At 37.1% G+C, this 25,276-nt stretch overlaps 1 protein-coding gene across 1 annotated transcript in view; it reads right to left on the bottom strand.

The window, feature by feature from the left end:
• LOC150107476 (uncharacterized) overlaps positions 1-25,276 on the bottom strand; it is a 574,892-nt gene that overhangs the window by 88,786 nt on the left and 460,830 nt on the right. Inside the window, exon 21 of the mRNA XM_090392109.1 lies at positions 5,183-5,273. Coding sequence (XP_090248235.1) covers positions 5,183-5,273 — 91 coding nt within the window. The remainder of the gene's footprint in view (positions 1-5,182; positions 5,274-25,276) is intronic.

Below are 25,276 nucleotides of genomic sequence, written 5' to 3'. Positions count from 1 at the left end.
GGATACACAGAACGAACTCTCACTAATAGCCAACACATTATCACAAAATGGATATCCTCAAAACATCATCAAAAAATATCTATAGACAGCCCCAGACAAGAAGAATCCCACCGTCAGCACATTTCTACTGTAGTGATACCTTTCATCAAGTCAATTTCTTATCAAATAGCAAGAATACTAAGAGCCCACAACATCAGAGTGGTCTTCAAACCAACCACCAACATCAGACAAGTTTTAGGATCTCCAAAAGATAAAGTTCCGTTCTACAAATATCCAGGAGTATATTACATTCCCTGCTCCTGTGGTCTTGCCTACATCGGACAAACTTCACGAAGTTTAGAAATTAGACAAAAAGAACATGTTGGTGATGTAAACCACAACAGAAGCATCTCTTCCGGCTTAGCACATCATTTCTGCACGTCTAACCACACGATAGATTGGCAAAACAGCTCCACCATATCTCGATGACGACTACAGGCATCGTGTATTTAAGGAAGCCACAATAGCACTAATAACCGGTGGAAACCTCAACAGAAATCAGGGTGCAATTCTAAACAGTTCGTGGAAAAACTTGATCCTCTCTCTCAATCAATCTGAACTACAGCTAGCCAGTAATCACATTACAAGTCTACAACAAACACGCATGCCTGATAATGAATAAGAACAATAAGTCATCTCTGTCACGCGAAACGTGTAACCATAGATACTAGTTTGGTTTACAATGTTTTTTATGTTCTTTTAATTTGCATTTACTAACTTTCATATCTCCGTAATGCCTTGAAAAAGCTAGACAGTTTGCTGGTGAAACTGGTAGATTTGAATAAATGTTTTTATTGTAAAATACTGGTCTGTATTAATAAAATTGTATTTCTCATATATGATGCGCTATTCAAAACAGCAACTCAAATACATTTAATATGGCTATGAGTCAATGTTATTATGAAATGAATTATTATAATAATTCATTTCATGAGAAAAATTAGGGGACTGAACTGATGATATCAGTGGAAAAATGGGGAGGGGGGTATTGAATATTAAGGTTTTGTAAACACTGGTTGGCCGAGTGATTAGTGTATCCGCTCTCCAGCTGAAAGGCTGCGGGTTTGAATCCCATTGTGGGCATGGATGTTTGTGATTGTCTGTGAAAATACTAGTGGTGGTGGTGGGCAGTAGATGTCGTTGGTGTAGATGATGATGGTAGTTTTGGTTCGCTGTAGTTGGTGGATTTGAATGTTGGAGACGGAGAGTTGTAGAATAGGTGCCTTCCCTCAATGAGCCCTTGGAAATGTCACATAATAATACTTTTTTTTTCATCTGAGACTATTTTATTAAACCAATAGGACATATACACATCACAGAAAATAATATTTACAATATATACAACTATTTTTACCATGAGGGATATTATAGGATCATATTGAATAATAATGATAATAATTTTTTTGTGTCCTTCATATTATTATTTTTTTTTTTTTTTTTTATTATTGGCAAAGTTTATTATTCTCATCACAAATTATTTACAAATATATAACTGAAGTATTACTATCACATTTTCTGTTACTACAAGTATTCATTACAGAATGTTAAGTAAATAATGTTAGATAAATACTACTACTGGGATGTAATGTCTCAACTGCATCCTCGAAACTTTGTAATTAGCTTATCTGAGGATGACACTGGTTATATATATATATACAGGGTGTTCGGGATAAATTTGACAGTTTCGTAAGGAAAAAGAAAATCTTCTTTGTATCTATTAAATTTAATGAATTGACAAAAAAACATTACAGGCAGAGTTAATTACAATACTATCAACAAGATTTACTCAAAATAACCACCATTAGCATCGATCACAGCTTCAATTCTGCTTCGGAACCTCGAACAAGCTGATGCTACAGTCTCCCTGGGAAGGGCCGCAAAAACTGTTTTAATTTTATCCATTAACTGGGCTTTTGTATTACTGGAAGTGCGATTGGTGTCTTTTTCAACTGCGCCCCATACAAAATAATCCATGGGGTTAAGGTCTGGGGAGTTTGGAGGCCAAACATTTGGACTGGTGAAGTCGTAGAAATTTTCAGACAACCATTTTTGACTTTTCCCAGAGGTGTGGCAAGGGGCCGAATCCTGCTGCCATACATACGGCCTACCATTGGCTACCCTTGTTATCCAGGGCTTGACTACAGTTAGCAACTCCACGAACAAAGCCCGAATTCCAATGCCAGGGTTCTTCAACACCTGTTCCTGCAGATTTGCGAGGAATTCTGCTGTACGAACGCAATCAGATCGTCTGCTAGGGATCTTTCTTCTTGCTACATCCTCGTAGTCACCATTGCAAGTCTCTAGTTCATGCCTGATTGTTTTTACTGTATTCAGGGAGCATTGGGCATCAGTCGTAATATCCTTATTTTGATGGCGGGCACGAATCATCATGATACAAGTTATTCTCTTCCATGATTCAGGTGGGTTCCAGCTATCCATCCTTTCTGACATCTTGTATGTGAATGAAGAAGGGTCCAAACTTTTAAATGAAGAGAAGTGTGTGTTAATACATGTAACTTACGGAAAAATATAATTAATTATAAATATGTCAAATTTATCCCGAACACCCTGTATATTATTGAATTGGTTGCTGTGTTGGAAGTAGGCAAGTGTTTAGGAGGTCAAATGAATAATCTGAAAGGTCTGATCAAAGTGAAATTGCTGATATATCCTGTGTTATTTCCTCTGTCTTGATGGTTCACATTCTTTTTTATTGTGGGCTTCTTTTTGAGCTAATTAGGAGACTTATTAGTTTTTTTTTCACTGTGGCAGCCTTTCTTTGTCTTCTGAGCTTTTAATTTCTATCGGCTTTGAAGTTTGTGACTTCTTTATGAATATCTTGGCATCTCTGGTCCACAAAAATTGGTAATTTTTTCTATTTTTGCTTTCCTTGCTTGGTACAACAGATTCTGGTTGAATGATGTTAAATATTTGGATAGGAAGATTGGTGTATTGTCTTGCTGTGCGTTCAAGCCCTTGGCAACTGTTTTTTTCTGACTGCTGGCTTTTATGAGATTGTCTCTTGTGGACTTGCTTGTAAGATGAAATATGACTGGTGCAGGTCATGGCAAGCCTTGGTTTTTGCTCTTCCTAGGAATCCGATTTACGGTCTGAATGTCGTTAAGCTGTAGGGGGATATCAATTGCATAGCCTAATTTTAAAACCATGTCTCTGAGGTTTTCTGTAGGTGCAGTTTCAGGAAGACCGTTTATGACAAGATCTTCTTTATGTTGTTGCTGATTTAAACGTTCGTATTGTAGTTTTAGAGAATGAAGTTCTTGACAGAGTTCGGATGTCTCTTTCATCAAATTGTGTTGCCTGTTATTAAGTACATTAATGCTGATTTTAATATCTTTTACCGTTTGTAACACTTCTATCACCGCTAAATTATTATGTTTGACCAAATCTTCATATTCGCTAGATTTTTTTGTTTTTTGTTCGTTCTGTTTATTAAAGAGTTCTTGCACAAGGTCTACTAAGCTGGCTTTTATGGTCTCTAGACCATTTCCTATTAGTATATTTAAAGAGTTGAAATTATAGGACTCACCTGCATTTTTTTGTCTGTTCAGTTCGTCGTCTGATTTTGCCTCCAGTATAATCGGCTGAGTCATATGTGGCTGCTTTAGGTGCATTTCTTTGGTCTTCCTACAGAGTAGGCACTTCCATTCCTCGCATGTTACATCAGATTTATATTTATGTTGCCCGGTTGTTTCTGAAAAGCCGGCACATTTTAAGTGTAGAATCCTACTGCATTTCGTTAAAGTTATATTATTTCTGTCGGACGATAAATCCTCCAGGCATTTGATACACACCTTTATTCCCTTAGGCAGCTATGGCGTGATTGTAAAGATGGTGACGTCCTTTGTTTTTCGCTCATTGTTGACCACGGTCCTCTCTGTTCACTTTTCAACACTTCAAAATTTGGTTTCTTTTTAGGCGATCTCGTTGAATTTTATATCACTATCTTCAGCGTGATAAGTAGGGTTACTTGGGAACACTTTCAACTTAAAACAGGAGTTGGAACCACTTTAAAACTGTAAAAAAACTGGAGCAGCAATATCACCATGTGCCCATTCATATGCCTCCACAGTGCCCTCTAATAAGAATAATTATAATATCAGAAATGGAATAAGAGAGGAATAAGTCAAAACACTAAATTAGCTGTATATATAAGACAGTGTTCAAACCCATTTTAACTTATGGATCTGAGAGCTGGGTTAGAAAATGCTTGACCAAAGACCACATATATATGAGTGTTCTGAAAAAGATTAAGGGAGTGAACATATGGTACCAATGGCAATGATATTAAAAATGAGGCTATTAAGAAAGAACTTGACATTATTAGCATTCAAGAATATTTCAACAGAGCTAATCTAAGGTGGTATGGCCACTTAAATAGAATTATGTGAGGAAAGGTTAGCAAAACAGGTGTTTGATGCCAACCTGGCAGGAAAAAGACCCAGAGGAAGACCAAGGTCTAGGTGGATTAATTCAGTTAGAGGTGCCTTAGAAGCAGAATGTTAGATATGACAATATTGGAGTTCTCACAAGCAATAGGCTAATTTGGAGGAAAACTGTTGATAGGAGATTAATAATAATGTAAACTTGAATCATGTAGCACTGTCATAGTAACCTGAACACCCTTTGAAGGTACATATCAGGAAATTGATGATAATGAATTTTAATTTAATTTTAATGATTATATTCAGTCCAACAATGTTTTCATAACAAACATGTGACTGCATTTTCATCAGGTTAAAATGTAATGCATGTGCTCAACTGTTTTCTTTGTTCAGACTGTTCACTGCCGTTCTCCTCTCACACTGATGATGTCTTGTGATATGTAAAAAGAAACATTTGTGCAATAAATATTTTTTACTGTGGTGCATATGGGTATAATTATGGAAACTCCACAGGTCTCACTAGATAAGAAATAGCTAATTCTCAATGTGTGACCAGCATTCTGCTAAACACATACATGGCTTTAAATTTTACAAAATTTTAATTCTGTGAAAAACAAAATAGAAAGAAATTCCATTATGTGTTAACTAAAGCTTAACATAATTAATATAATTAATCTAATACAGCCATGAATTTCTTATTATGAAAAAATATTCCATAAACATACTTTTTTAAATATTACCTGAGTATATCCTTTCCTCTGCCATTACAGATATCTGAGGAGAAGTCTCTGCTGAATTTGATTTGTCTAAGGGCAGGACTTGAACACTGAACTGTAAGTTTTAAATAAAATGTGAAAATAATTCATCATCACAAAAAATGCATCATGTATATAGTTATATAAAAATTTTTAAATACTGGGTGATCATAATTAAACTATCTCTGTTAAGGTCTAGTGGAAGGCCACCAAGTGATCCAAATGCTGTGAAACTTTACAGGAATACACTTTGCATCATGCGAAAGCAATATCTGATTAAAGAAAAAAAAACTTCAATATTCACTACTGGGGTACTGTATGATGTACCGAATGCAGATGTAGTAATTTTACTGTGCGTTTACGAGGGAGAAAAGCGACACAAGCATAAATAACACATTTTTATTCACTTACATTATACATTCATGGGCTGTACTGTTCAATGTGCTGCCCTTCCTGTTATGCTGTTTTTCAGTGCTGGTAAATTATCAGGATGATCCCAATAACTCCCTGTCTTAGAAAAATACTGCACCAGTAGTACTGCTTCAGGAACAAAGCATGTTGGGACGAGGTTAGCCCCATCACTGTAGACAACATTAACAACCACAATGAAGGGAAAAATCCCATGTCATCTTTTAAAACCCTCCCGGTACCCGCAGAGTTGCGTGATATGCAAATTCCATGCATTTGGTTTTTATAACGCCCGTGGTGGTAAATTCAGGAACCCCCCCAGCTGTCACTTCTGCATGACACACACACACACACACACACACACACACGATGTATTTCTACAAGTTTTGCAACATTTGGATCACTGGATGGTGCTCCACAAGGCTGCCTTAAACAGGGATTATTTTGCTCACTTTGTATTATCAAGGAAGAAATTAAAATTTTGAATAGAGATATTGAAAAAGTTATCTTTGGTAGATTATATGAGTATTTTATCAAAAAAAAAGATGAAAAGTTTATTTATTTTGTTATTCATGATATGTGATCTAATCCACTTAGTTAATACGAAAAAGCAGTCGATGGCAGTGCTATCAGTAGACCTTACTCGAGCATTTAATAATGTCCGGCATCCCATTCTATTCCACATCACCAGCAAACTGGTGTAAGAAAAAAGCTGCTGTCCATTATCAAAGGAGCCTATGCCAATTCAACTACCCACTTCTTAGTTAAATGAGTTCCTATCAGACCTGGTCAAAATTCGAAAAAGAGTCAAGAGGTTGCCCTCTTAATCCATTGCTCTTTGCATTGGTTCTTGAACCTTTCTTACAGGAAGACGACAATACACGTGCAGTGCTAGGAATAATAGGTCCTTCAACTATGAAGGAAAATAAGGGGTATTAGCAAATGCCAATGATGTAGTGGACACTTTGAAAGATAATGATTCCACATATATCTTTTTTGGTATTTTGAAAAAATTCAGCAAGATCAGTGGATTAACTGCTGATGCAGACAATACAAAATTAAAAGTTCTGGAAAGTGGGATCTTGGAGAAATTCCTTTTGGACTAACCCCTAAGAGAGAACCCCCCCCCCCTCATTATATTTGGAATTCCCTTCTCCACTATATTTCTTACACAATTGGTTTTCAGAAGGATGAAGAGATGTTGGAGAGGATCCAAAGGTGACTGACTAAGGTAGTTTCTGACTTCCGGAATGTCGAGTATGAGGAAAGATTGAGAAGATGTAATTTGCAGTCTGGTGGACAGGAGGAAGAGGGGGGAGATATGATAGAGACCTACAAGTTGGTAAGGGGTTGTTATAGGATCAACTGGAGAGGTTCTGCAGAAAATAGTGGGAGATCAGGGGAGAACCAGAGGTCATCCCTAGAAACTGTATAAAGAGGGGAGTGAGAGACAGGTTTTTTTTATGTCGAGTTGTAAATGATTGGAATGCCTTGCCTGAGAGTGTGGTGTCTGCAAGGAGTTTGAGTGTGTTTAAGACACGGTATGATGAGCTGTGTCTGTGATAAAAGGACCTCCCAGATGAGTCTTTGACTCCATGAGGTTTTGGGGTAGTAATAATAATAATAATAACAATTTCTAGTTCAAAAACTTATATTCAAGAACTTTGAAACTTTAGGAGACTGGAAAATAGGGCCACTTTCCTTTTATTTTAAACCATACTACTTAAATCCATAATCTTTCCTGTTCATTTGTATATAATATTTATTATATTGGTTGGTGAGAGTAGCTAAAGAGAGGTATGAAAAGCAGTTAGCTAATGAAGCCAAAAAGAATCCTAGGGAGTTCTTTCGATATGTAGCCAGCAAAAGAAAGAATAATTATGGAAGGATGACATTGATTGGAGGAAATGGTATAAAGACAGCTGATGTAGAATGTGTGGTGGAGATACTTAATGAGCAGTTCATAAAGATCTTTAAATCTTGTGAATGTGACTTTATGGAGAGATTGAGAGTAGTTGATGATGGGGAGGAGAGAGAGAGACTGACTGTAAGTGAGCAAGAGGTGTTTGGGGGGGGGGGGAGTTGAGTAAACTAGATATAAATAAGGCTGTGGGACTTGATAATATATCACCGCGTATTCTGAAGGAATGTGCCAGAGAGTTGACACCTGCCTTGACATATTTTTTTAATATGAGTCTTGCACTTGGTCAAGTTCCTAAAGAGTGGAAGGAGGGCAAGATTGTGCCACTTCATAAAGGTGATGATCGAACTCAAGCATCAAACTATAGGCCTATCTCTGTGTCAGGTGTTGTGGTTAAGTTGTTGGAGAAGCTTGTGAGAACTAGGATCCAGAGTTGGGTTGACAACAATGGTATAATCTTTGATGGACAGCATGGATTTGGTAAAGGGAGGTCATGTTTTAGTAATCTACTTACTTATTACAATAAAGTGACTGCTTCCTTGGACAGAGGAGAAGGATACACAGTAATATACTTGGATTTTGCAAAAGCTTTTGATACAGTACCTCATGATAAGTTGACAGTCAAACTAGAGGAGATGGGGTTGGATATTAGATTAGTGCATTGGATTGGAGACTGGCTATCTGATAGGTATCAACAAGTTGTGTATGGGGGTGCGATATCTAGGAAAAGGAAAGTCACTAGTGGAGTGCCTCAGGGGTCTGTTTTAGGGCCATTACTATTATACTTGTATATTAATGATATTGGCGAAGATTTGGATGGAGATATTCAGTTGTTTGCAGATGATGCAAAGTTGGGAAGAACCATAAAGAGTAGTGAAGATGTTGTGGCCTTGCAAGAAGACGACTTGAATAAATTGAGTGATTGGGCAAGCAAATGGAGATGTGAGTTCAATGTTGCAAAATGTAAGGTTTTAAAATTTGGAAAACAAAGATGGGATGCACAATTTATGCTTGGTGAGAATATATTGTTGGAAGTAGAGGAAATAAGAGATCTAGGGGTGATAGTGGATAAGAATCTAAAATTTAGGGAACACATCGCCAAAATTGTAAAGACAACACAAAGACTTCTGGGAATGATGTGGAGGACACTGACGTGTAGAAGTAGGGAGATTCTTGTTCCATTGTATAAGGCTTTGATTAGGCCACACATGGACTATTGTGCCCAGATTTGGTCACCGGGTTTTCAGAAGGATGAAGAGATGTTGGAAAGGGTCCAAAGGCGACTGACTAAGGTAGTTTTTGACCTCTGGAATGTTGAGTATGAGGAAAGATTGAGAAGATGTAATTTGCAGAGTCTAGTGGAGAGACCTAGAAGTTGGTAAGGGGTTGTTATAAGATCAATGGTGGAGAAGTTCTACAGAGAATAGTGGGAGATCAGGGGAAAACCAGAGGTCATCCCTGGAAACTGTATAAAGAGAGTGTGAGAGGCAGGTTTTTTTCGTGCAGAGTTGTGAATGATTGGAATGCCTTGCCTGAGAGTGTGGTGTCTGCAAGAAGTTTGAGTGTGTTTAAGACACGGTATGATGAGATTTTGTGTGTGTGTGTGTGTGTGTGTGTGTGTGTGTGTGTGTGTGTGTGTGTGTGTGTGTGTGTGTGTGTGTGTGTGTGTGATAAAAGGACCTCCCAGATGAGTCTTTGACTCCATGAGGTCTTGTTTAATAATAATAATAATAATAATAATAACTGTCTACATAATTTATTATATTTATTATATACATCACAGAAGCTGAAGAAAAGCAATATATAGCATGGCTGTGCAATTTTTTTGGTCAAGCAGATACGAAGAAGTTAAAAAGAAATTTCTTCAACTATCAAAAAAGCATGGAGGATTTGGGCTTCTCTTCTTAAAATTATGCTATTTAAGTGATACAGTTTCAAAATATAAAATATTGCGGACCAATCACACATGTGCAGAACTTCTCCTATACTACCTGGGTTTTCATCTTCCCTTTTTTGGAGTAAATTATTATAAAGGTCCAAAAGCTGAGATTGTTCCTGAATACTACAACACTGTGCTTAACTCCAAGACTGCTACAACACTCTGGCATTGACATTCTTTCCATTGCAAAAGTAAAATTTAGTATAAAGAAATTTTTAACCTCTTTTGCCACAAACTTGCACAGTTGGATCTGAACAACAACACTTTATTTCATAACTTATTGAAGTTCTAAGGATACCCTAACAGGAGGGATCTTGCTTGGAGAATTGCATACAGTCGCCTTCCAGTCAAAACCATCAAATGGAGATACTGTAACATCGGAGATCTAATCTGTGACATCTGTTACTGATTGGAAAACATAGAATATGCATTCTACAGCTGCCCCTCTTGCCCTGTGTATTTGGAACAAATTATGTAATGTGTTGGGCATTCCATTACTTACAACAGAACAGGTTATTTTTTTGCATTACCCACCAGCTATCAGCAATGGGAAGAGAATTTTGATTTTTATAATTAATGAATTAAAATACCATTTATGGAAGGTTAGAAAAAACATGGATTTGAAAACCAGCAATATGACATCCAAATGCTTTAAATGTGGAAATTTTATTGTTCAGGCAGACAATTTTTGTATTTAGAAAGATGCATTCGAGATATCAAATTTTTGACTAGATGGTGAAGACCAACCATATTATGCAATGTTCACCAGGGAGAGATAAACATGTGTCTATTTTTGCTATGAGAGGTTTTTTTTTAAATGGTTCCATCCTCTTAATTCAATGTGGTCTTATATTCAATTGCAGGGATGACTGGAAATCAATCCCAGACAGTGAAGGCCAACTCAAGGCGGTTTACTCAGATAAGGCTGACCACCTGGGTATCAGTCATCTTTGTGCTTTAGTTTCAATTGGTTTTTAGTCATTCATCTATATAAGATTGGTGAAAAAAGAAAACTGATAGCCTTTGGCTATATGATGATATAAAATAGCTGAGGCCCTTTTCTCTGTCTCTCATACTATCTGTCTATCTATCTATCTGTCTGTCTTTTCTTTCTCCTAATAGGAGCAAGAAATCAGACAGACAGATAGACAGAGAGACTATCAGACTCTCTTGCATCCCTATACTAACTATTCTAGGTCTATGATGAGCACCCCCTTTACTTTTTCACCTCCATAAAAGTCGAAACTGTTCAGGGTACATATCCTTACACACATTGTGGCCCTTCCCATAATGAAAAGCATTATACATATTTGTAAGAATATGTGCATTGCATAATGGGATACTAAGGCAACTGATGTGAAGTCATTAGCTTCTATATACAAGTAGCCCATTTGTGAATGACTTAACATACAAACCTTGTTTGCTTACACTTGGATAAAGGATGAACCCAAGAATAAAACTTCTTGGCATCTTTAATTTATAGTATAACCAAGTGGAATAACTTAAAACAAATACATTCTTGGTTCTTCTAGGTAGACCCTCACAAATTTCTAGTTCAGGCAAAGTGTGAGAGGTCACATGAACGTAGCTTTTTGTAGATTTCCATAATAAAAATTACAAATAGGAAAACATTTTGTCTAAATTTTTATTACAAATACAGAATTTCTGGTCTTATCTCAATATCATTGTCAATGTAAATGGTTTAAAAGAACAGAACAACAACAGCAAAAAAGAGTATATGTCACAAGCATGAATAGACCTTGTTCTGTATACCATTACAGTCCAAAGAAAAAAAAACCACATACAATGGTAAGGGACATTAAGTGTGATCACTTCCCAATATTGTAAATATTTGAGATGTCATTCTTATTTAAGCTAGACTGATGAAATGGCTTTTATGTAGAATTTCACTCTTTTTAGAGAATTCTGTATCTGGACGATAATATAACAGGCAAAATTTAGTTTAGCCAACTTACAGAAAGGACTTTATTCCTCACACAACACAGCTGCAGATCTATTAGTGTGTTTATAATCAGTTTACTTATGTATCAGAAGGGAACTCAATATATATTCCTGGAAATGGCAGAGGGAGGAAAAATTATATTGGGGGAGAGTACATAAACATCAACAACTTGTGAAACAGGATGGAAGTACACATGGAAGTCGATATAATGCCGAGATCCTACAAAGATATTAATCCTTACAAAAAATCGGAAAGGCTAGCATGTATAAATTCCATTATAGTTCCACAAGCATGGTGGCAGCCAAAGAAAGTAGTATATCAAGATGCTAGACATGTGAATAATAGTACATTTGAGGCGGTCTGGTGTGAAATAGTGACCAACGCAACCAACTATACAGTTGGTTGCATTGTATCTTAGAAGATGGCAACGTGACGTTGCCGAAATATCGGAAAATATTTATTAAAGTTTAATTTAATTTATATCCTTAACTACGTTGTTCAATTCCTTAAGTGTTTTAATAATGCATAACCAACGTATAAGCCTGTCTACGAGAATGTATCACCCCCATATACTCCCCTGCTATAGGCCAGGGGGTATAGGGGATGATATTGACTTCATGCATCAGCAAATTAGTGCAATGAGTGCAGGGTTAGTGATTATTATGGGGGATTTTAATTATGGTGATATCAATTGGAAGGAGGAAATATCACGTGGCAAAAAGGAAATGAAATTCATACATCTTCTACGAGATAATTACATGCTTTGGAGCGAGCTTGCAGCTGTCCCATGACAGAACATATTGCAGGAGAAAGATGTTAGCAGTGCATGGGATAAAATCAGCGGGTATCTGAGGAAGGCAATATCGGATTGTGTCCCCATGTTCAGAAAGACAAACAAAAGTAGGCATTAGATGGATGAGTAGTAGTATCAAGCTTGATCTGCAAAAAAAGAAAATGTTATGGAGAATTTACAAGGAGAAAGGCGATCGGTACACCCATGAACAGTACAAGGCTTTAGCTAGGAAGGTTACCAGCATAGTAAGAAAAGCTAAATCAGATTATGAGAAGACCTTAGCCAAGGAGATCAAGGGTAATTCCAAAGAATTCTTCCAGTATGTGGCAAGTAAAAAGAAGAATGACTTTGCAAGGATAACCTTAGTGGGTGCTGATGGTATCGAGGCGACAAATTCAGATGTAATAGTATAGTTACTGAGTGATCACTTTTCAAAAGTCTATCACTCAAGTGAGAATATCTCTGTAGCAATAACTAATGTGAGAATTGAAGTTAAGAAATCAGAGGTACTTAGTATATTGCAAAATTTAAATGCGAATACTGCCGTAGGTTTAAATGGAATATCAGCTCAGGTGTTGCATGAATGTGCAAAGGAAAGGAATTGTCAAAGCCTCTTACTTGGTTATTTAACTTATGTTTGAACTCTAGTATGGTCCCTAGGAAGGCAAAGTGGTTCCTTTGCATAAAGGTGGCTCTAAAACTGCAGTAGTTAATTACAGACTAATCACCATCTCGGGAGTCGTGGTAAAAGTATTGGAAAAGTTGGTTAAAGACAAAATTCAAGAATGGTGGATCATGATATGATACTCTATAGGGGCCAACATGGTTTTATTAAAGGTAGATCCTGCCTTAGAAATTTATTAGCTTTTTATAATAGAATGACATCTGAGTTGGACAAAGGAAATGGCTACACGGTGGTACTTCTGGATTTTGCTAAGGCTTTTGACAGGATACCCCATGGAATACTGTTGCACAAATTGTGCAACAGTATTCCATGATGAGGAATATGAGGAACATGATGAGGAGAAGATGAGGATGGATACTAAACTGGTAATATGGATAGGAGAATGGCTCAGGGAGAGATACCAGAAGGTGGTGTATGGAGGAGCAGAGTCCAGGATGAGGCAGGTGACCAGTGGTGTGCCTCAGGGCTCTGTGCTTGGGCCATTGTTGTTTAATTTGTACATAAATGATATAGGAAATGGCTTAAAGGGAGATATTCAGTTGTTTGCTGATGATGCAAAGTTGGGTAGCGCAATAAAAAATCAAGCGGATGTTGAGAGTTTGCAGGACGATTTAAATAAGCTGGTAAAATGGGCAAAAGGAAATGGATGTCATTTCAATGTGGAAAAGTGTAAAGTTATGCATTTTGGGATTAAAAGATTACCAGCTGTGTACTACATTGATGTAATGGTACTCCAACAGACTGATGAGGACTTAGGGGTGTTGGTAGATAGGGAGATGAAGTTCAGGGGTAACATTGCTAAGGTGTCCAAGATTGCACATAGGATTACTTGGTTGTTGAGGAACACGCTAACATCCAGAAATAAAGAGGTTATTATTCCCCTTTATAAAGCGTTGATACTTCCACATTTGGATTACTGTGCTCAGGTCTGGTCACCTGGATTCCTTGGAGATGAGGAGGTTGTGGAAAGGGTTCAGAGGAGAGGGACTAAGTTGGTGAGTGATGTAAAAATTGCTCCCTACATTGATAGATTGAGAGCTTGTGTATTGCACAGGTTGGTTGAGAGGCTGAGAAGAGGGGATATAATAGAAACATTGAAATTACTGAAAGGTTTTTATAAGATTGATGCAGGGGAAATGTTTCAGCTGTGTGATAGTGATGGAAGAACACGAGGTCATCCCTGGAAATTAAGGAAAAGTGTGGTTAACAAGGGTGTGAGAACGAGGTTTTTCACTTGGAGAGTGGTGAATGAGTGGAATGCATTGCTTGACTCAGTTGTGAGTTCTTCGTCTGTAAATGAATTCAAGAACAGATATGATAGATATTTTTTTTTAATTTGGGTCTCCCGCGATGAGTCTACTGACTCCATGGAGATACCCAGTAATAATAATAATAAATATTATTATTATTATCAAGCTTCGATTTCATAGCTGTGTAGCTATTTCATAAAAAACAAGAAAATTCAGTGTCATGTCATATTTTGTTTGCCATTCGTGCAATAGATTTGCTATGGCAAAGATGTCCCAATCAGAAGAAAATGGTTGGTGCATTGTTTTAAAAAATCTAGTGAAGTTGCTAGTAAAGTTACTACCCAGATATGACAGTAGTGAGTTAAGAAGGAGGGTAATGATAGCAAATGATTTCATGCACCGGCTGTGTAGAAGATATGGATGTGAGTTTTTAGATGTGTGAGATGTGTTTGATGGCAGAAAAGACTTGTATAAGAAGGATGGCCTGCACTTGAATTCATTTGACATCAGAAGTCTGGAGAAATTACTTCTTGGTATGAGACCTAATGCAGAAATTCAGGGAAACTAGGGAGGAATGGGATAATTGTGTGTGAAAGTTCAGCTGTGGTATGCAAACATGATAAAGATATGATGTCTTCAAACATGGTTATGTATGTGGCGAAGGGGGTGGAAAAATATGCTTTAGGTTTGGACGTTTTAAGTATGTCTGGGGAGGGAAAAGAGAAAATTCTAGAACAAGACCAAATAATTATAAGAATAGGCTAGGTGGTAATTTATTACGTCTATACACAAATGCCAGGAGCATTAGAAACAAAGGGGTTGAGTTCATTGCTTTATTGAATACAATGTGGCCTAGGATTGTTGACATTGGTGAAACCTGGCTATCAGAATCAGATATGGTAACTGGGATCGAGTGTAATGGATATACTATTTTTAGGAATGACAGGAGAGGAGGAGGAGTGCTACTAATGATATCAGATGACTTAAGTCCAATTAGGGTAGAAACTCAAGAAAACTCAAGATAACAATATCCCATGTAGCGGCGACTTTGAGTCTATCTGGTGTGAAGTGGAGGTTAACAGAATGAAATATATGGTGGGGGTGTTGCTACAGACCTGTGGCTCAGTCGCAGGGGATGAAGAAATGCATCACCAGTTTAGCCTTATGGGTACCAAATGAATGATCACTATGGATGACTTTAATTTTCCAAACATTGATTGGATAAAAGAGAAATCTCATGGTAAGAAAGAAGAGGAATTTATTGAATTGTTGTGAGACAACTTTCTCAAGAAGCATGTAAAAGAAGGAACTCGAAGTCAAAGTGTTGGATTTGCTCATAGCATCAGACAGGGTCTCTTTCAAGAATATGGCTATTTTACCACCAATTGGTGACAGTGATCATGATGCACTTCCTTGGGAAGTATCTAATTGTATTGATGCTCCAATTAAAACAGGTTACTTGCTGAACTACAAATCTGGAAATTATGATCAACTTAGGAGAATACTATCTTTGGTCCCAATGGTATCAGTTACTGAATGGGAAAAAATGTCAGCAATGCATGGCAATCTTTGAAAAAGTGCTTAAATGAGGCAATAGCTGAATGTATCCCTAAGTGTTCAAAGAATAAATAGGTTGGGAGTTAACAGAATGTCCAACCTTATTAAGCAAGAAATCCACATGAAGAAGATGATGTTGAAAGAATATCGTGAGAATAAGAGTGAGAGGAGTTATGAAATATATAAAGCTCAGGCCAGAAATTGTAAAACGAGTATTATGAGGAAAGCTAATGGAAGTTTTTTCACTTGACTATGCTACCAATTATATATTTGGTTTAATCCTTTATCCAAGTGTAAGCAAACAAAGTTTTCGCCTGAAATATTTTCAGGACTGGGGCAACTCGAGGTAAAGGTGGAATAAGTTCTGATCACTTGCCTTAGTATCTTCCATAATGCAAAGCACGTCTCCTTGTGGACATGTATAATGCTATACATTAAGGGAAGGGCCACTACCCAGACTTAAACAGTACCTCATGTTAAGGTACTGTTTAAGTAAAGACTTCTCTAAAAATTAAGCAGTCCCCAGACCATTCCCTACAAGTAACCGAAAGACTCAAATTCAGCGTTGTTCCACTCAGTGGCTGGCTCACCCCACCACGGCCAGATAGAACCATAATCTCAGCGGTGGCTCCACTTAGAGACAGGCAAAAACCTACCCTAAGCAGAACCTCTCATACCTCAAGGAAAGGGACCACTTCTGCACAAAAGCACATCAGCGGGAGCCAGACCCAGAGATGGTGATACTAAGGTGGAATTATTAAAATTATTATTTTTTTAATAATAAGGTTATAATAATTATTATAACTTATTATTAAACTCTGGATTAGAGATAGTTGATGGAAGTTTTTTCACTTGGCTATGCTACCAATTATATATTTGGTTTAATCCTTTACCCAAGTGTAAGCAAACAAAGTTTGCACCAGAAGTATTTTCAGGACTGGGGCAACTCATGGTAAAGGTGGAATAAGTTCTGATCACTTGTTTTAGTATCTCCCATAATGCAAAGCACATCTCCTTGCAGACGTGTATAATGATATGCATTAAGGGAAGGGCCACTACCCAGACCGGTTTCGACCTTCGGTCTGGCTCCCACTAATGAGACCCCAATAAAGGTCAAAATCAGTCTGGGTAGTGGCTCTTCCCTTAATGCATAGCATTATACATGCCCACAAGGAGATGTGCTTTGCATTATGGGAGATACTAAGGCAAGTGATCAGAACTTATTCCACCTTTACCACGAGTTGCCCCAGTCCTGAAAATACTTCAGGCGCAAACTTTGTTTGCTTACACATGGCTACAGGATTAAACCAAATATATAACTGGTGTGAGGAAAGCTAAATTGGAGTATGAAAATTGGCCATGCAACTAAAAGCAATCCAAAAGAACTATCGTTATGCTGCAAATAAAAGAAAGAATGAATGTGGAAGAATAACTTTATTGAATGTAGATGGTACTCGAGTGTCGGAAGCTAATGAGATTGTTCAGTTAATGAGTGCTCACTTTGCTAAGATATATCAACCAGGTGTATATAACATGGTGCACAGTGCTACTGCTACGTTGGATGAAGAGTTAAAAGTTTGTGAAAATGAAGTTGAAGAAATGTTACATAACCTGGATAAGAATTTGTCAATAGGGATAGATGGAATATCATCCCTTTTGCTAAAGAAATGTTCAGCTGAATTGGCTACACCTTTCACATGCTTGTATAACTTAAGTCTCAGCTCAGGCATGATACCACAGGAATGGAAAGAATGTATGATAGTTCCATTGTACAAGGGTGGTCCAAAAACTTATGTGTCTAACTACTGACCTATTAGCATCTCTGGTGTGGTAGTGAAGATTTTAGAGAAGTTGGTAAGAACTTGCATACAGAAGTGGGTAGACAAACTTGCTATACTCTGCAAAGAACAGAATGGGTTTACTAAAGGAAGGTCATGGTTTAGCAATTTGCTCATATTTTATAACAATGTTACAGCCGAGTTAAATAAAGAGAATGGATACACTATGACAGAGTTTCCCAAACTTTTCCTACAATGGAACACTTCACAAATCAGTTTTTAATGGAACACTTTGGTTAGAGTCGCAGCATTTAAAACTTCCAGGCTCATATTAATATTAATTTTGATAATTTTTCATGGAACACTTATTCACTTTCAGCAGAACACAATTTGGGAAACCCTACACTATGATGATAATGTTGGATTTTTCTAATGCATCTGCTGCACTATGATAATGTTGGATTTTTCTAATGCATTTGCTGCACTATGATAATGTTGGATTTTTCTAATGCATTTGACACACTTTGGGATACATTATGACAGCATTTCCCAAATTTTTCCTATGACGTAACACTTCACAAATCATGAAATTTTTAATGGAATGCCTTGGTTAGAGTCGCAGCATTTAAAACAATTCCAGACTCATATTAATATCGATTTTGATAAGTTTTTCACGGAACACTTATTCACTTTCCACAGAAAACACAATTTGGGAAATTATGTTTTGTGGAAACACAATTTATTCAACCCTGCACTATGATAATGTTGGATTTTCCTAATGCATTTGATAGGATACTACAGGAAAGGCTGTTGCATAAACTGGAGAATATGGAACTGGAATATAAACTCTTGACTTGGATCAGGTGATGGTTGACAGACAGATATCAAAAAGTGGTATACAGAATACAGTGGGTGTGAATATTGGAGATTTAAGGTTACCAGTGGTGTACCTCAGGGTTCAGTCCTTGGGCCATTATTGTTCAATCTATACATTAATCACATCAGGAAGGATCTAACATCAGATGTGCATTGTTTGCCGATCATGCAAGGATAGCAGGGCAATCATGATGATACTACTGATGGGATGCTACTGATATTCAGCACTTACAAAATGATTTGAATCGACTGGAAATTTGGAAAATGAAAATGGCTGTCAATTTAATGCTAGTAAGTGTAAAGTTATACACTTTGGCATGATTAGAGTTCCAGCGGCATATCATATTAGCGGGGTTATGCCATACGAAACTGAAAAGGCAAGGGATCTTGGCATATCGGTGGATAGAAATTGAAAGTTCAAAGGTCACATAGTAAAAGTTGCAAATACAACTCAGAGGATAATTGTGATGTTGTAAGGATAAGGAAATAATTTTGCCTCTTTTTATAAGGCTTTGACAAGACCACATCTGGATTATTGTGTGCAGATTTGGTCTCCCAGGCTCCAAGGAAATACAGAAGCTGTGGAAAGTGTGCAAAGAAGAGTTATTATTATTATTATCCAGGCCTCCATGAAATCAAAAGACTTATTGTGGGAGGTCTCTTTTCGGAAACACAAGACCGTTCTTGCTCTAACCACTCTTTCAGGCAATCAGTTACAAAGATTATATCCAAATTATGGGATTTAGATTATGAGGACAGATTTAGAGTATGTGGAATGTAGACTGTTGTTATCAGGGGAAAGAGTGATGATACGATAGAGGTCTATAAACTTTTGAATGGGTATTATAGGATATCAACTGATGAAATATAATAAAATTAGTTTAATCCTTTTTCCAAGTGTGAGCAAACAAAGTTTGCGCCTGAAAGTATCTTCAGGACTGGGGAAAGGTGGTACAACACCAGGGCAACTCGTTGCAAAGGTGGAGCAAGCTACCAACACTCCTATCTCAGTATCTCCTATAAAGCAAAACACATCTCCTTGCGGATATGTCTAATGTTATGCATTAAGGGAAGGGCCACAACCCAGACTAGTTTCGAGCTTTATTGAGGTCTCTTCAGTGGGAGCCAGGCCCAAGTGGAGATACCATGCAGAAGCATTAGCAGGTCATCTCTACCTATAGGAGTTGCCAAATGGTGTGCCACCCTTTTTTTAATAAATTACTCTGGATTTAGAGAAAGATGTTGAAAGTTTATTTTTCACTTGGTTAGAATATAATAAAATTAGTTTAATCCTTTTTCCAAGTGTGAGTCCTTGCACCTGAAAGTATCTTCAGGACTGGGGTAAGGTGGTACAACACCTTACCCCAGTTGTTGGTAAATGTTGGTAGCTTGCTCCACCTTTGCAATGAGTTGCCCTGGTGTTGTACCACCTTACCCTAGTCCTGAAGATACTTTCAGGTGCAAACTTTGTTTGCACACACTTGGAAAAAGGATTAAACTAATTTTATTATATTCTAACCAAGTGAAAAATAAACTTTCATCAACTGATGAAGTTTTTCATTATATGGAAGGTGGGGAGAGAACATGGGAGCATACATGGAAGTTAAATTTATTTGTAGTCAAGAAAGGGGCAGGAGCTAGGTTTTTCTCCCAGAGAGCAGTGAGTGAGTGGAATAATTTGTCCTTAGGGGTAGTGAGTGCATCTAGTGTGACTGAATTTAAGGGAAGTATGATAGCTGAGTTTTTCGATGATTTATAGCCTCCCTCGATGAGTCCTTGACTCCCTGGAGGTCTCAGATAATAATAATAATAATAATAAACAATCAGTGACTAGTACAGTGAATATGCTGATGGCTGATGTTATTTATTACAAGACATCGCAACTCTTATCATTCCCATTTTCCCCTTGCATGTCAGGTTCAAAAGCTTTCTTAAAAATCTACTTAATGTTCTAATAGGAAAGTTAACCTACATGCATAATGAATTATGGCTGTCAATTACATGTATTCTTCTGGCTGGTTTCCTTGCTTTCTCACAAAACTCTTCCATATTCCATTATTATTATTATTATGATGATCTCCAGTCAAAAGACTCATCATGAGAGGTCCCACTATCATATGCCTAGCTCATCATACCTTGACTTAACCATGCTACTGGCCAGGACGTATATATACGTCCACATTTCCATGGATGCGAAGTGCATATTAAAATTGTAATATCATTGATATTACATTGAAATGTATGATGGATACGAAGCTTTTGAGGATGCGTTGATCTTTAATGGCTGGTAAGGTTGTTAAATGCATTTACTGTCTCTGCACTCACCACACTATCATGTAATGCATTGCAATCGTCCACAATGCTCCATGCAAAAATCTACTCCTCGTCCCCTTGCTCACACCCTCCTTATACAACTTCCAGGTATGACCTCTTAATCTCCCTCTGTCTCCAGATATTCCATGAAAAATCTCATCCATATTAATCTGGTAATAACCCTTTCTAACTTATATGTCATGATCACATGTCCTCCTCTCCTTTCTATCCAGTAGGCTTTACAGTCTGCATTCTCTCAATCTGTCCTGATATTACACATCCAAAGACCAGAAACCAACTTAGTCAATCATCTCTAAACCCTCTCATCATATATTTGAAAACAGGTTACCTAATCTGTGCACAGTAATCCATTGCTAGCTTGATCAAAGCCTTATAAAATGGAAACATAACATCCTTACATCTACATGTCAGTGTTCTCCACATCATTCCCATAATTTGCTGTGTTACACAATTTTAGTCCATGAAATTTCAAGTCCCTACCCACCATCATCCCAAGATGTTCATCTCATCCAGCTCCTCTAAGATATCTCGACCAATCCTATAATACTCTGCATCCTATCTTTGTTTCCCAAATTTTAAAACCTAACACTTTGCTACATTAAACTGACACCCTCCCACATACTCTCCCATTCAGACAGTCTATTTATGTCCTCTTGCAAAATTACCAGATCTGCTCTACTTCTCATAACTCTCTCCAATCTTGTATCATCTTCAAATAATTGTATATCACCATTTAAGCCTCTTCCAATGTCATTTACATACAAATTAAACAACAGTGGACCCAAAACAATGAACTTTTCTCTTCTGGGATATCACTCCCTCTTATATATATATATATATTGGAGATTGGCTATCAGATAGCCAATCTCCAATTCAATGCACTATTCTACTATCCAAGCCCATCAGTTCCAATTTGCCTACTAGTTTGTAATGTGGCAATCTATCAAAAGTCTTTGCAAAATCTAAATACTGTATATGCATCTCCTTTATCCAAAGTAACCTTGTTATAATAAGTAAGCAGGCTGCTACAATATGATCTTCCTTTATGTAAACCCATGCAGTCTATTCAAGAGAATTTTGCTGTCAACCCAGTTCTGAATAGTTCATGGACAATTCATCGCAGGGAAAATCCATCGTGGGGGAAAATTCATCGAGAGGAAAATTTATCGCAGGGAAAATTCATTGCAGGAAAAAGAAAAATCATCGCAGAAAAAATTTGCAGAAATTATTCGCTAGAAAACTGAAGTCAGTTTGGTTTAACACGTATTATGTAGAGGTGTGTGATATTTGATAGTAATTGTATCTGAGAGATATCGCAAACTCCGATGTCAGTATAATATTGGTTTAGTTTTTATTTATTTATTTATTTACCATTAAAAATGGCTGGAAAAATATATCGACAGGATAATCCATCAGATGTTAAAGAGATTAAGCAAATGTTCCTCGAGTCCGATGATGAGAATGATAGAGTCGAATGCGAAAGTGATATTTTATAGTAAATTGTATCTGAGAGATACTGCGAACTCCAATGTCAGTGTAGTGTTGGTTTAATTGCTGTTATTTTTTTTATTTTTATTTTTTTCAATAATTTCTAGATTGTAACTGAAAATAAAGAAACCGTCATGTATTATATTTGCATTTTTTTTTTTAAGTTTTATCGCATTCCAGCACATACTAGTAATAAATGTATCTCTCAGATACATGCGACCTAAGCTGCAATTTTTTCGACTGCGACCTCCGCAGTCGAAAAAATCGCAGGGTTAACCTCCCAAGTGGCCAGGAAGTATATATATGTCCAGCAAATCCAGGATACAAGTCAGACCACCTGTTGAAAAAACATGGATATCAAGTGCATTTGACTGTCATATCATGTCATATTAGAAGGTGCGATAATCCTTCATGCTTACGAGAACACTTAACCAGATTACCTCGCTTACGAATGGCTCATTACATATTAAAATGAATGGCTATTATGTAGAAACATTCAGTTACCTATTGCCAGAAACGCAGTTGCTTGCCATTTGCTCAGTAACTGGGATCTAAATTATATTACCTACAAGTTACATTTATTTTTGCTACTTGTTTTATCGTATAATTATAGTTTTTAATGCCAATGCAAATAAGAGATCGTTTCATATTTCTTCATTTAAGATGGTATCACTGTGAACAACAATGCCACTAAAATTTCTTTTTGTTTGCTAATTATCTTAGTCCACAATACATTTTATTCTCCCAGAACTTGATTCAAGATAATTATTTTTGTCAAACAATTATTTTATAAATTCATAAAAATCCGAATCTTAAAATAATTACAGCTTCCATCTGTTACAAATTGTTGTCTTTATTTTTTATTCATAGTCTTAGAAAATTAGTTCACAGATTGCGTGAAGGTTCGCACTTTTACGATATTACCTTATAGATAATCATGCATAAATCTTGAATCATATCACATAATGTATAATATTTATAACGTAATCTATAATTCTTTGCACTTCAACTTTCTTGGTTTCCTGGAATTGCTCATTACATATTAAAATGAATGGCTATTATGTACATATTTTCTACTAATTTTGATATTACGCGGCAATTTTGAAGTAGCGATACTTTCCCTACAGTTTATCATTCGAAACGTGTATAGGTGCATGCGTCAAAATGAAATTTTATTTCCAAAATTTTCATAATAGAATTAAAATTGTATTTCATCTTTGATGGCATACCCCCGCCCCCTTCCAAACTATCACACACACACACAAATACTACTCGGTAACATGTGTGCACCTTCTTTTTATTTGAATTCATTATTTTTCCAAAGTAATTGTACTATATAACTTTTAATATTCCGATACTGAAATTAAATTGTGATTATTACAAATGAGAAATTCTAGTAGCAAGGCTTATACGTTGGTCATACATAACTGGTAATTAGTTTACGGAATTAACAACGCATATAAATTATATTAATTAAAGGTAACTTTAATGAATAACTTCTATATTTCGGCAACGTCACGTTGCCATCTTCAGGATCATAAAGATATGGTATGTGCACGCAGGCACTAACAAAAGCAAATGAGGAAGAAAGCAAGAAACTAATATTGTTCCTAAAGTCCTAATGGTGTCCTCTGCCCGGCTAATTTGGTTGTCTTAGCTGTTGGGCTGAAGTTCTCATAATGTAAGTCTCCCAAATTTGGGGTAGTTTCATGCACCCAAATTTGTTGAGGTTAGGAACGTTTTTTAGAGCTGCTGATGATTCCTTGAATAATCTCTCGTATTCAAAGGAACCAAGCGTCCTTTTATCCTACCAGTCCTACCAGCTCTCAGATTAGAACTCTCCACAGACTTCTTAAGAAAGTCACTTCTTGGCCTGTGGAAGTCACCAACAAACTAAAACCTTATAACTCTAGCCCTCCCCCTGATTATATGGACTCCCAAAAATACATAAACAAAATGTGCCATTACGTCCCATAGTGGATGGCATTGATTCCCCGACATATAAATTAGCCAAACATTTAGCCAAAACGCTCACACACTATACTGGCAACACACCATCACACATAAAAAACTCAGCCCACTTTAAAGCCAGTATAGAAAAACCTTACACTCCAACATAATGACATAATGGTCAGTTTTGACTTCTCCTCCTTATTCACAAATGTCCCACTCAAAGAAACCCTAGAACTCATCCAAGCCACGTTTCCTCCCGATATCTCAGCCCTATTTCAGTTCATAATGAACTCAGGCTATTTCATTTGGCAAGGAAAGTTCTACAAATAGATAGAGGGGACATCCATGGGTTCACCACTTTCCCCACCCTTGGCCAATTTCTTTATGGAGACCTTTGAAGAGAAAGCCTTAAACTCCGCCCCACAAAAACCCACTATTTGGCTTCGTTATGTGGATGATGTGTTTGCTATTTGGCCACATGGTTCAGACTCACTCCACTCCTTCCTAACACACTTAAACAACCAACACCCCAGAGTCCAGTTCACCTTAGAAAAAGAGGAAAACAACACCCTCCCCTTCCTAGACACTTTAATCACTTGCCAGCTTGATGGATCTTTGGTTTTCTCTGTTTACAGTAAACCCACCCATACTGGCAGATACATTCACCAGCAACCCCCCTCCCCAACAATATGGAGTTATAAAAACACTATATAACAGGGCAAAATTAATCTGCTCAGATGACAAGGCCCTAACTACTGAACTAAACCACATCCTCAACACTTTCTTAGCCAATGGCTATAACCCCAAAAAAATCCAAAAAATACTAAAACCAGTAAACCACAGCCCCCCCCCCCCCCTCCAAATAAAGATTACACCAAATCTGTCACCATCCCCTACATCCAAGGCACCTCTGAGAAATTAACCAATATCCTCAAAAAATATGACCTTACTTCTTGTTATAGACCATATAAAAAGTTGGCATCCCTTATCCGCTCTACCAAAGACCAACCACTTCCCCTACACCTACCTGGTATATACCAGGTAGGTGTAGGGGAAGTGTCTCTTGCAGCTGCAAATTGTCCTACTTTGGCCAAACAGGCAGAACAACAAATATCAGGATTTCAGAACACAAAG

This window comes from Typopeltis vanoorti, chromosome 4, assembly GCF_054136105.1.
Source record: "Typopeltis vanoorti isolate ZY-2024b chromosome 4, IOZ_Tvanoo_1.0, whole genome shotgun sequence".
Taxonomy (NCBI): domain Eukaryota; kingdom Metazoa; phylum Arthropoda; class Arachnida; order Uropygi; family Thelyphonidae; genus Typopeltis; species Typopeltis vanoorti.
This window is presented reverse-complemented; position numbering and strand designations above follow the sequence as displayed.